Source organism: Sorex araneus, chromosome 5 (genome assembly GCF_027595985.1).
Source record: "Sorex araneus isolate mSorAra2 chromosome 5, mSorAra2.pri, whole genome shotgun sequence".
NCBI lineage: Eukaryota > Metazoa > Chordata > Mammalia > Eulipotyphla > Soricidae > Sorex > Sorex araneus.
In genome coordinates, this window is record NC_073306.1 from 146,159,420 (window position 1) to 146,171,799 (window position 12,380).

Below are 12,380 nucleotides of genomic sequence, written 5' to 3' on the forward strand. Positions count from 1 at the left end.
ACACACCCCAGACCCCAGCTCTCAGTGTCTCACACACACACCCCAGTCCCCAGCTCTCGGCGTCTCACACACACACCCCAGACCCCAGCTCTCGGCGTCTCACACACACCCCAGACCCCAGCTCTCGGCGTCTCACACACCCCAGACCCCAGCTCTCGGCGTCTCACACACCCCAGACCCCAGCTCTCAGTGTCTCACACACACACCCCAGACCCCAGCTCTCAGTGTCTCACACACACACCCCAGACCCCAGCTCTCAGTGTCTCACACACACACCCCAGTACCCAGCTCTCGGTGTCTCACACACACACCCCAGTCCCCAGCTCTCGGCGTCTCACACACACACCCCAGACCCCAGCTCTCGGCGTCTCTCACACACACCCCAGTCCCCAGCTCTCAGTGTCTCACACACACACCCCAGACCCCAGCTCTCAGTGTCTCACACACACACCCCAGTCCCCAGCTCTCAGTGTCTCACACACACACCCCAGTCCCCAGCTCTCGGCGTCTCACACACACACCCCAGACCCCAGCTCTCGGCATCTCTCACACACACCCCAGACCCCAGCTCTCGGCGTCTCACACGAGTCGTTCGTTTATTTTTTCATCTACTGAGAACAGTGAGACCTGGGACAGACCCCCGAAACAACACATTCAAATGACATGAAGAGATGCAAGCGCCCGACCCGCCGCCCGAGGCAGCAGAGGGGTCACAGGAGCTGCAGCTGCCCCCCAGCCCCCCCAGCGGGACTCCAGCCAGCCAGCCGAGACCGGGAACCGACTCAGCGGGAATGGCGGGCCCCTCCCTCCCCCCCTCCGAGCAAACACACTACAGGGGCCAGGGCCATCCCCCCCATGGACACCTCCAGGGACACCTGAGGACCAGGTTACCTGTCACCCAGGAGGGGGCTGGGGGGCTGGGCCAGGAGAACCACCAGCGCCCCAAGCAGCCATGGCCGCCGGCTCTGGGGCTCAAAGATGGGGGGTGCCCACGGGCCTCGGAGTCCGGGCCTAGCACATCGGGGGCCCTGGCTTGTGACGGCCACCAGCGCCCCCGGCCCCCGGCATGAAGCTGAGTGCAGGTTCCCACCCCGGGAGGGACCACACATCAGGCCCCGCCGACGTGCACGGGATGGGCGGCCTCGGGCGCGAGCAGCCCGGCTATTTGCAAAGCGGTGTCGGCGGACAAGCGATGGACAGATGAGGGACGTTTCTAAGGGGCGGCCCGCCCGCGCTAGGCCGACTTCTCGGCGGCCTCCGTCTCCTGCTCAGACAGCTTCTCCTCGGACAGCACCGACATCCAGGGGGACACGGCACGGGTGACACTCTGCTTGGCCAGGCCACGCTGGTTGATGACCGTGTAGAACTTCTCGCGCACGCTTGCGCCCTGCTCCGTGTAGTAGCTCTCCAGGCCCTCGGGGATGCACTGCGTGCTCTGCAAGGGGCGGGCCGCGGGGGCCTGTCATGCCCCACCCAGCTCACCCGGCGCCTGCCCTGGCCACACGCGGCCCAGCTCTGGGAACTCTGAGCCGACGAGCCGACCACTGGTTCATGCACTGAGATCCCAGGCCCAGGGTCACCCCCAAAGGCATGCGGGGCTGGGGTGATGCCCACCCCTAGAGATGCTCACACCCCGTCACCCCACAGCTGCCCCGCACCCCCGGTCACCCCTACAGCTGCCCCGCACCCCCATCACCCCATAGCTGCCCCGCACTCCCGGTCACCCTACAGCTGCCCCACACCCCCGGTCACCCCACAGCTGCCCCGCGCCCCCAGTCACCCCACAGCTGCCCCGTGCCCCCAGTCACCCCTACAGCTGCCCCACACCCCCGGTCACCCCACAGCTGCCCCGTGCCCCCAGTCACCCCACAGCTGCCCCGCGCCCCCAGTCACCCCTACAGCTGCCCCACGCCCCCGGTCACCCCACAGCTGCCCCGCACCCCCGTCACCCCACAGCTGCCCCGCGCCCCCACTCATTTTCACTAGCTTGTAAAGCCAGCAGCAAGAGTGTAAACTTGAGGCTTGTTCCCAAGCCGAGGGCAGGGGTGCCATCCTGCAGGAAGGGGTGAGACCCTGGGAACAGGAGGTGGGTTGCAGCCTCACCTCTACCAGCACTGTCGTTTCCCAGAGGCAGGCCCGGCAGGAAGCTGGGCACACCCTGCCCAGGGCCAGCGGGAGAAGCCACGCCAGGACCCCTTCGCCATGGGTACGGGTGCCCCGTGCCAGCTCGGGGCCTCCCCGCAGCTCAGCCTCTAGCCAGTTCCTGACCAGGCTCTGTCCCTGGCACACAGCAGCTGGGAGGCCGCGAGGGAGATGCGACATGGCCAGCAGGGCAGTGGGCACCACAGCTCCCAGCAGCCCGGCCCCACCTGCCTCGGCTCTGCTCACCCTCTCACCCTTTGTCGAAGTGTGACAAGTGTGGGTGGGTGCATCTGGTGTGTGCACACGGGAGCGCACCTTTGTGCACTGTACATGTGTGCATGCAAGGTACATGGCTCCTACATTCCTCTAGCCAAGCCCCTCGCCTCTCTGGGCCTCAGTTTCCCCTAGGAGGGAAGGGCCTGTCTTACATTCGACTCCTTCCCTGCAGGTCCCACCATGCCTCCCCCCCACACACACACAGGGACCCTCATCTCAGAGCTGCCCCGGGGTCCACTGCCCATCCTGCTACCCATCCCCGGGGCCTTCCCCCATGCCCTCCCGGCAGTGGGCTGCACTTACCCTGAGGACAAAGCCGTCGGGGCAGGTGCGGTCGTACTTGTACACCTTGTAGACGACCAGGAAGACAACGCAGGTGAGGAAGGCCAGGGCGAAGAGGACCAGCACGGAGACCTGCAGGCAGAGCCACGTCCACGCCATGGGACGAGGGCCCCACCCAGGCCGGCTGCCCCGTGTCCGAGTGGCCAGCCACAGGCCACATGACACATCTGCTGCTCCGGACAGATGCGTCAGCCACATTCGGAGTTCGGACTCAGCGCCGTCACGGCCCCCAGCCCCCTGCCCGCTGCTGGGCTCCCCACTCCTCACAGGGCCCGTCACAGCCCCGGCACCCCACCCCCCACCCTCTTGCCCAGCTCCCACTCGACCCCCACGACCTGCCCATCTCTGGCCTCCCTCCCGCTGTCCCTGTCCTACCCAGGCTCTACCACTCTGTGACCCCCACCCGGCGCTGGGGGAACTGGGAATAACCCCCACTGCAGAGCCTGATGGGAGCTGCACTCGGGTACCCAGGGGCTGGGACCCGACCTCCGTCAGGTGGACAAGCCAGAGGGTGGGGGTGCCCAGGGCAGGCCCTCCCGGTCAGCCTGGCAGCTGGGCCCCCCAGGGAGGGGACTGCGCTCTCAGGACATGAACAGTTGCTCTCACGCTGACAACACTGGCATCCCCACCACACTCAGGTCACACCGCTGGCACGGCAGAGCCCTCGGCCAGGCCAGCATCCCCGGTCACGCGGACTCCTGTAGGTATTGGGGTATTGCCAGAGTATCATCTGAATATTGTCTGGTTACTGTCCAGATACTATCTGGGTGTGGTCCAGGCACCACCTGGGAACTATTTGAGTATTGTCCAGGTAACATCTGGGTACCATCCACATACCATGAGGGTACTAGGTGTCTGGGTACTATCCAGGTACCATGCAGGTTCCACTGTCCGGGTACCATGTGGGTCCTACTGACCGGGTACCATCCGGGTACCATGCGGGTACTACTGACTGGGTACCATCTGGGTACCACACAGGTTTGACTGTCCGGGTACCATCCAGGTACCATCTGGATATCATCAGACACACTCAGGTATCCCAGCCTAGTCCCACACTCTCTAGGGAGGGCCAAGGCAGCACTGGGACTGACCCCACAGCAGACTAGCAGGGTTGTAGTTAACAGGCCCGGCCTCCTTCCCACCCCTGTGTGTTTTACTAGGGGGAGTTTGTAAATTTACTCTAAGAGAAGGTCCGTGAACACGAAAGGTTAGGGAGCTCGATTAGACTATCCTCTCAACAGAACATTAGCAAAATGAATTTCACAATGACCAAAGGGACCATCGCGGACTTGTCCCGGAATGCAAGGATGGTTTAATGTCCAAAGACCAATATGAGGGCCGAGAGACAGCGTGAGGGGCTGGCACGTGAGGCTCTGCATGGTCCCCTGAGCACCCCCAAGAAATAAAAGTCAGCGTCGCACATGCCTATGACCACCAAAAACCACAGTGGAAACAGAAACCTCTGTGAACACAGAAAATATGTTTGACAAAATTCAACAATCATTTGTGACTTTCAAGTGACCAGAGAAAGATCTAGAGAGACGACATCGGTCACAGGCAAAAAGGTGGTGTCCATCAGTGCTGAGAAGCCAAAGATTGTTCTCTAAGATCAGGAGCTCAACCACGCCCACACTTGCCACTCTGATTCGGTGTAGCAGTGGCTTCCAGCCTTGCTTCCAGCCTCCAGACCAGCACCGGCCCCTCCATGGTGGTCGGAAAATGCCAGCCAGAGCAAGGCAGCAAGGAGAGGAGTGACCAATGCAGGCAGCCGTGGGGTCAGGCAGTCCGAGCACTGCCCTAAGGACCTGCTACATGAACTCAATAAAGTTTATCCTAATCAAATACAAACCACGAAAATCAGACGTAGGTCCAGAACAAATAACTGCCAGGTAAAATCATCTCCCCACGTAAACTGCGTTAGAGATAGTAATATACCTCGGAGTGAATTTATCCAAGGAGTGTACACCAAAAAGTGTATGCCAAAGAGTGAGAGACATTTCATGAAAGAAGCAGAAGACACAAAAATTCTGTGCTCACAGGTCAAAATTCATGTTGTTAAAAGATCTGGATTATCTAAAGCAATCAATACTTGACATACTATCAAAATGACAATAACATTTTCCATAAAAGTGTCTTAAAAACTGCTAAAATCTTTACAGCACCACAAAACCCTAGAAGAATCTAACAATCTTGAGAAGAACAATGCTCAAGTTCTCATGGTCCCTGGACTTCAAACGTAACACAAAATTATAATCATCTGAACTATATGGTCCTACAAGGAAAAGACAATTCAGGACAGAATTGAGAGCCCAGAAATAAGCTCATGCTCCAGTGGCCCATCTCCAGGTGAGCTAAGATCACAGCGGGGCCGGGCTGGGCTACACTCGCTGCTGGGAAGCAAGCCATCCTTGGCATCACGTGCAGAAATGCAAAACAGACTTGGGAGACCCAGAGCAGCCAATCCGTGAGGAAAACAGGGGTTAAGAGGGCTCACACCAGAACAGAGACCACAAACGCCAACGGGCAGCAACAGCATCAAATTCTAAAAGAAAACAAGTGGGAAGGGCCTGACCAATCAAGCCAGCTCGGGACAAAGCAACACAACAGCAAAGTGAGCACTGGTCAAAGACCTGACATTTGGGGCCGGAGCGATAGCACAGCGGGTAGGGCGTTTACCTTGCATGCGGCCTACACGGGTTCGATACCCGGCATCCCATATGGTTCCCCAAGCACTGCCAGGAGCAATTCCTGAGTGCAAAGCCAGGAGTAACCCCTGTGCATCACTGGGTGAGACCCCAAAAGAAAAAAAACAAAACAAAACAAAAAACAAAGACCTGACATTTACACACGCACACACACACACACGCACATACGGCCAGGGGGCCTGGGGGCCTTCCCTGGCACCATAGGGGCTCCCGAGCAGAGTGGGGAGTAGCCCCTGAGCACTGAGAAGTGTGGCCTCCCAAAAACAAAAGCAGTGACGGTAGAGAGAAGGGCACTGCATGGGTGGGACTGGCAGCTGGGCAGCCACGGTGGACGCAAAGCCCATTCTTCCAGATCACTCAAGACACAACTGCTGTATGACTCTGCTCTTGGGAGCTCATCAAAGAAACGTAAGCATTGATCTGAGAAGACCTATGGCCCGTCCTGGTCACTGCAGCCATGTTCACAATAGCCATGTGACACAAGTAAGCTAAGCGACCTTCAGTGGGTGGATGAAAAAGAAAATGTGGAGACAGAGGGGGGCTGGAACATTACTGAGTCAGGAAAAGGACTTGGAGCATTTGCAACAATGTGGACGACCTTCGCTACATGATTACCCATCAGGGAGAGGCGAACAGGCAGGAGCCCAGTTACAAGTGAAGCACAATCACCTCAAACCCAGTCCCAGCACAGACAAGTGGTTTGAGGGATGGGGGCTGGGTGGGGGTAAACAAGACAAGTAAAGGGGGTCAGAGTGCAGACGCTGTAAGTCCGGGTAACGCTGCTGCGCTGGGTACGGGTGTGTGGCTTCGGGACTGACAGCAGACGGTGTGGATGCGTCAGCACAGACGTGTGCAAGTCGCCCGGGAGCTGGGGAGGGGCAGGACGAGGCCCTGGGTCCCGCACTCCTCCTGTGACAGAACCCCCAGGGACTGACAGGAACTCTGTGCCCTTGCGTGTCCTTGTCCCCTGGTGTCAGCCCTGGTTCTGCCAGGTGGTGTTACATCATCGAGAGGAAGAACGACAAAGGAGGAAGGCAGGTAGAGCACACACGCAAGCAAGGGAGGCTTCCAGGAGGTGATGTCCGCAGCGCATCGGGGAAGTGCAAGGGACATGGACATGGGAGTGGGGTGACTGTGCACTCAGGTCATTTGGTCATTTACAATTTAACTTTCCAGGCGGCCTCTGGCCTTGCTCGCAGCGACCATCCCCAGCACCGTCTGGTCCCGGGTGCAAAGTCAGGACTCAGCCCTGAGCCCTGCTAGGGGGCGGCCCAAACAGTCTAAAGTAAACTCAGTCTAAATGTCCAGGGCTGACCCCAGCTCTCGGGACCCCGTGTTCTTTCTGACTGTCCGGCAGCGGGGGCAGTGTCCACGGCCCAGGCAGGGACGATGCTCTAGCCAGCCAACTGGACGCAGGGGACAACACGTCTGGCCGGGGGGACTCCGCCTAGCAGTGCTCAGGCCACTCCCAATGGTGTGTGGGGACAGCACAGGGGTCTGACTCTTGTTTCCGCCTTGATGAGCATCATGACCCCTGACCCTGGCCCCCACTTCCCAGGGCAGACCCCGAGAGTCCCTGACACCTGCTGCTGCTGACACAGGCCCCCTCGTCCCCCCTATCAGGGTGCAGAGGGAAGGAGCTTTCTGCTGAGTCTCCCAGTGAGAGATATTGGGGCTGCCCCCTGAGCTTCCCTGCCTCGGGGGCCCCACTTGAGGGCCACAGGAACCTGAACCCCATATCCTCTGCTGCTGCAGAACCGGGGTCCATTCCTGCAGGATGCTGGGTTGAAGGCCAGGGGGAGCCTAAGGGCATCTCTGGGATCCCCAGTGCTGCCCATCCCAGCTGCCACCAGCCCCGAGGGCCCAGGTCAGCTCATGAATATTTAACAGGCACCTCCTGAGCGGCACAGCCGGTCCCAGGCAGCCCAAGGTCCCTGTAGGACAGGGCGGGAGAGAAGGCCTCAGCATCACGGTGGGGCTGCCAGGACCCCGTGGTCACACCCAGCGGAGGCTCCTCCAACCCCGCTCTGATGAGCTGCATGAGGCCGACCTTGGTTCCAAGGCCTCAGCCCGAGCTGGCTGGGGTCCAAAGCAGCCCGGGCGCCGATGGGGAAGGTTGTGTGTGTGGTGCTCCTGCATCCTGAGAGGGGGACGAAGGGGCAGCCCCAGGGGCACGGCACCCAGTCCACACACGCTCCTTGCCCCTTGGAGGGCTGGTCTGCGGTGGCAACACCCCCAATTAACCAAGGCCTCTGGGGAAACACACTGGGGATCACGGTTAGGGGAGGCGGAGGGGGGTCCTCCTGGGACCCCAGAGCCAAGAGTCGGTGGTTGCCTAGCAACCCGCCTAGCAACTGCAGCCCAGGTGATCTCTGAGCCACATCCCAGAGGACCCAGGGCACCCCACCCCAGCCCCTGGGCCCTTCTCAGAGCCTGTGCAACTGAGTCACAGCCCGCCCCGGGGTCACGCAGACACGGGCTACCCGAGATGGCAGGGGAGGGGCACCTGGGCAGGATGAGGACGACGCTCCAGCTGCTCCTCTGACCCCCTGCTGGCGGAGCCCCCCGCCACTCCCGGGATGTGGGCAGAGACCCTCCAGCATGGTCTCTGGGAGGGTGGGGCCGCGGGGTCCTGATGCAGGAGGCCCCATGTGCACCCCCAGAGAGATAGGGGCCCTCCCCCCACCCAGCAGGGCCTCCAGCTAGGGTGAGAGCTTCCACAGGGCCAGGGCCACCCGGGGCAGCCACTGTCCCCCACTGTCCCGCATGGAGCAGGGCAGCCCCCAGGCCCAGAGATGGGGTCCAGCTCACGGGCCCCGGACTCAGACTGGGGACCGAGGGGGAAGCGAGGCCTTCATGGGTACATTTTGCATCTGCTGACTCCCTCCCCCCATGCCAACTCTGGGCGAGGGCCACCCCACTCGTGCTGTCAGGACACCTGCCCCTCCGAGCAGGACACACAGGGCCAGACTCTGGACGTCCAAGCCAGCCTGGACATGGACCTGCCACTGGGTGCTCCCAGGGTCAGGTGAAGGTCACAGCATCACCCCGAAGGTGGCTGACGGTCTCTGGCGGCCTGTCTCCAGGAGCCTGGGCCTCGGTTTCCCCTACCAGTAAGACCCCGAGAGCGTGAGGCAGGCCTCCGGGAGGGTTATGTAAGGTGAGCTGGCTGTGACTGTTTGCTTAGGGAGGATATCCCGAGGGACTTTCTGGAGGAGGTGAGGTGATGCCAGAACTGTCCCTGGAGGGAACAGGAAGGGGTGGGGGCAGGGGACAGCTGCAAGGTGGCCCTGGTCAGTGACAGAAGACAAAAGGGGAGCATCCAACCCCCCAGGACAGCACCAGGAGTGCAAGACCCTCTTCTGGAGGAGGTTTCCTCAGACAGAGGCAGAGGCTAAGAACGCGGGCACAGAGGGTCCACCAGGGAAAAACGGGAGAGGGGAGCAGGTGCAGGCTCTGGGCAGGGGCCCCACTCCGGGCTCCTCCGTGAGCACGGTGACCAGGCAACCAGCACCGCCCCAGAGCCTTCAAGGGGACCAGAGGAAGAGCACCTGGGGATGGAGCCGCGCCTGGGGCCGCACGCGGGGGCAGGGCCGCGGTGGGGGCGGGGCCGCGGTGGGGGCGGGGCCGCGGTGGGGGCGGGGCCGCACTCAGTGACTCCCTAGGCGCCTCCCACACACCTGAGCGCCAACTGGCCAGGCCGGTGGGACCCCTGGGCACCACAGCAGGACCCACGTGGCCACGGGCAAGTCCACGAGACACGGAGGTTCCGGCCCACCACGCGGGGCCCAGGCATGGGCAGGGCAGGCGAGGAGAGCAGCTGAGGCGGCCACAGGCCCGGACCCAGGACACGCGGGAGCTGTCACTGCGCGCCCACGGGACGCCTGCCTGCGCGCACACACGCCCCGAGGGGTGCTGCGGGCGGCTCAGCCGCACACACATACACACCAGACAGAGCCCCAGGAGGGAGGCTCCGCCCAGTTCCCCCAGTTATCACCACCTCCAGAGGGCCCACCATGATTCCCCAGGACATACAAACAAACAAAGGGAGTGTGGGAACTGCAGGGCGTGGAGCACCCCCAACACCCAGGGAGATGACATTGGCCAAGGCCATGCCCCACGGTCCCCCTCAGGATCTGGGGGAGCACCAGTCCATTGGCTCCGGCTTCTCTACCCAAGCTGGGGGCTGCAGCTCTCCATTCCCTTCTGCTCCGGCTCCTGCCAGCTCTTCCTGGGCGCCCCGCTCCCCGACCCAGAAAGGGAGACACTCCTCCGCAGCCAGGCCTGACCCGCACGCCTGGCATCACACCCAGGGCTCCCCAAGCACCGCCCCAGATGAACATGCGTGTCAGCAGGGACGCAGCCCCACACCCCCTCACCTTGAACCTCTCACTGACGCCCCGGCTGACGCTGACCGAGAACTCGGCGATGTGGGGCGGCCTGGCCTTGCCCTTCTTGCGCTCCGGCTCGTACTCTGTCTTGGTTTTCACCACCACCTGCAGGGGGGAGGGAGCGTCAGCGGCGGATGGGGTGGGCCGCGGTGAAGCCCACCCCAGCTGGGGTCTCCACACAGCTGGGATGCACATGAAGACCCCGTATCACCCTGGGGGGAGAGAGGAGAGGCGGGAACCCCGGGCTGGGCCCTCCTGTGGGTGGCAGCCACAGGGCCCATCCCACTCTGCCGTGGCCCAGCAGAGCCGGAGTGCCCACTTACCCCGCCACCCCACCCCCCTGCCCCCAGGTGTCCCCATCCACTCAGCCGCCGACACTTCCTCCCTAGTCCCTCGCCACCCCCTGCCCCTGAGTTCTCTACCCCACACAGGGTGCCCAGGCGGGGTGCTGCGGTGGACTCTCTGTGGCCTGGAGTTTGAGGGAGACAAAGAGTTTGGAGGCTGCCTACGATATGGGGGGCCCAGGAGCAGGAGAGCTGCATGGCAGGGGGTGGGCAGTAGGTGGGGCTAAGACCCCCCAATCAGCTAGGGAGAGGGCAATGCTGGGTGTCACTCAACAGGACCCCGGGGTACCCTCAGACACACTCCTGCCCTCCCATCTGCTTTGTGCAGCCTGACCCCGGCCCCCACACCCCAAAGCCCGTCCTACCCCAGCCCAGTGAGCTGTGACCTTGAGCAGCTGCTGGAACCTTAGGGTCCCGACCTGTGAAAAGGGCCATGCAGGAGGTGGCAGGGGGCCCCAGCACCCCGGGAAGGGGGCAGTGTTCTCGGCAACTACTGTACCCCAATCCCACATCTGCAACATGGTGGGGGGTGAGGGGCGTGCAGCCGCCCTGGCCACAGCCCATGAGGGCCCCTGGCCCCCAGCAGAGAGAGATGGAGGCCCCCTGAGACTGCTCCCCCAAACCCTCAGGGGCTGGGCGCGCTGGTTCGGCTGAGGGTCCCCAGGAGCCGTGCCCAGGCCCTGCTGTGGACAATGCGGGGGGGTCACTCGGAGGCCTGGGAAGGGGGTGAGCTCAGCATCACCACGGGCAGCAGAAAACGCGCTGGTGACCTTGGCACATGGACGCTGCGGCCAGCCTCTCCTGCGAGCCCGAGCCCTCGGCCCCCCACTCTCCAATCGCGCCCCCGCCAACAGGAACATCCAGGACCCCTAGACCCTGCCAGGCCGAGTGTCGGGGACCCCTGGGGCCCTCCGCAAGGGTGCCCGGCGGCCATGCACGACCCACAAAGCCTGAGTCAGGGCCGGGCGCGGCCACAGGCGGCAGCGGCCGGGCTGGGGGCCCGAGGTCACCGCGGAGAGCCGCGTCCGCCTTCCTGGGGGCCGGAGCCTAGGGAAAAGGCGGGGGGCGGAGCGGGGGTCCTGGGAGCCCGCGCGTCGGGGCTGCGGCTTCCGCGGGAGGAACAAAGAGCAGGCGGCGCCCGGCGCCCCGCAGCATTCCGGCCGGGCAGTGTCCCCGGGCCACCCGCTCCCGGGCTGAGCGGCTCCTTCCCCGGGTCGCGGGGCTGGGGGCGCGGGCTGCAGGGGTCCCTCACCTTGTCCGGGGGCGGGAACTGCAGCTGACTGACATCCAGGGGCGTCATGAGCGGGATGGTGTCGAAGCCATCCTCCAGCAGCGGCTGCTTGGCGCCCTTCTCCGCGAAACTGCTTCCCAACTTCACCATCGTGCCGGGGCCTCGAGGCTGCGCCTGCGGGCCGGGCGGGCGCGGCGGGTTGTGCTCGGGGCCCGGCCCGGACAAAGCGCGCGGGGCCGGGGGCGCCGCCCTGCTCGGGCCCCCGCGCGCCCCCGTCGCGCCCGCAAACTGCCCGCGTCCCTGCCGCGCCCCCCGCGCCCCGCGCCCGCCCGCGGGACCCCCACGCTCCCCGCGCCCGCCCGCCCGCAGGCCCCCCGCGTCCCTGCCGCGTCCCCCGCGCTCCCCCGCGCCCCCCGCGCCCCGCGCCCCGCGCCCCGCGCTCACCCTGCCCGCCCGCAGTCCGCGCGCTCCGTCGCCCGCGCAGCAATGGCTGAGGCGGCGCCCCCGCGCCCTCCCCGCGCTCCCGGGGGTTCCCGTGCGCGGCCGCCGTGCGTGCGCCCCGCCTTGACGCAGCGCGCGGGACCGCACAAAGGGGCGCCCCCACCCCCGGGACCCCGCGCGGGGCCCCCGCTGCGGATGGTGAGGGAGGAGGGGGAGGGGAAAAGGGGGTTCCTGCTGCGCAGTCCTGAGGCGGGAGAAGATGCGACCCCCAGACCCGAAGGAGGGAGCGAGCCCCGAAACCCAGCGCTGGTCGCAGCCGCGCGCAACGAGGGGGGAGTGTGGGCGTGGGGGAGGTCCGGGATGACAACAATAAGAGGGCACGGCAGTGTCCCGCTGAAGGAGGCGCTGGAGGTGATTTGGGGGGAGGATGCAGGGGGAGGAGGGGGAGGAGGTGTTTGCGGGCAGAGCACCTGGGGGGAGTAAGGGCGGTGACCCCTGCACCACCACC

The 12,380-nt window shown here is 64.0% G+C and overlaps 1 protein-coding gene across 1 annotated transcript; it reads right to left on the reverse strand.

Annotated features, from left to right (window-relative positions):
* Positions 1-577: 577 nt before the first annotated feature.
* On the reverse strand, positions 578-12,039 carry NSG1 (neuronal vesicle trafficking associated 1). Its single transcript, XM_055138849.1, has 5 exons — positions 11,876-12,039; positions 11,453-11,605; positions 9,845-9,961; positions 2,722-2,832; positions 578-1,435 (listed from the first exon to the last, which is right to left on the reverse strand). The coding sequence occupies exons 2-5, from the start codon at positions 11,579-11,581 to the stop codon at positions 1,235-1,237; spliced, it is 558 nt and encodes a 185-aa protein (XP_054994824.1). The 5' UTR covers positions 11,582-11,605; positions 11,876-12,039; the 3' UTR covers positions 578-1,234.
* Positions 12,040-12,380: the final 341 nt, after the last annotated feature.

What these genes read in the sequence shown, in the direction of transcription:
- NSG1 (XM_055138849.1), bottom strand. Translation starts at nt 11,581, where the DNA reads ATGGTGAAGTTGGGAAGCAGTTTCGCGGAGAAGGGCGCCAAGCAGCCG. An exon ending in GCGTCAGTGAGAGGTTCAAG is followed by an intron (nt 2,833 to 9,844) that starts GTGAGGGGGTGT and finishes CTCTGCCTGCAG; the next exon opens with GTCTCCGTGCTGGTCCTCTT. An exon ending in CCGACGGCTTTGTCCTCAGG is followed by an intron (nt 1,436 to 2,721) that starts GTAAGTGCAGCC and finishes CGCCCCTTGCAG; the next exon opens with AGCACGCAGTGCATCCCCGA.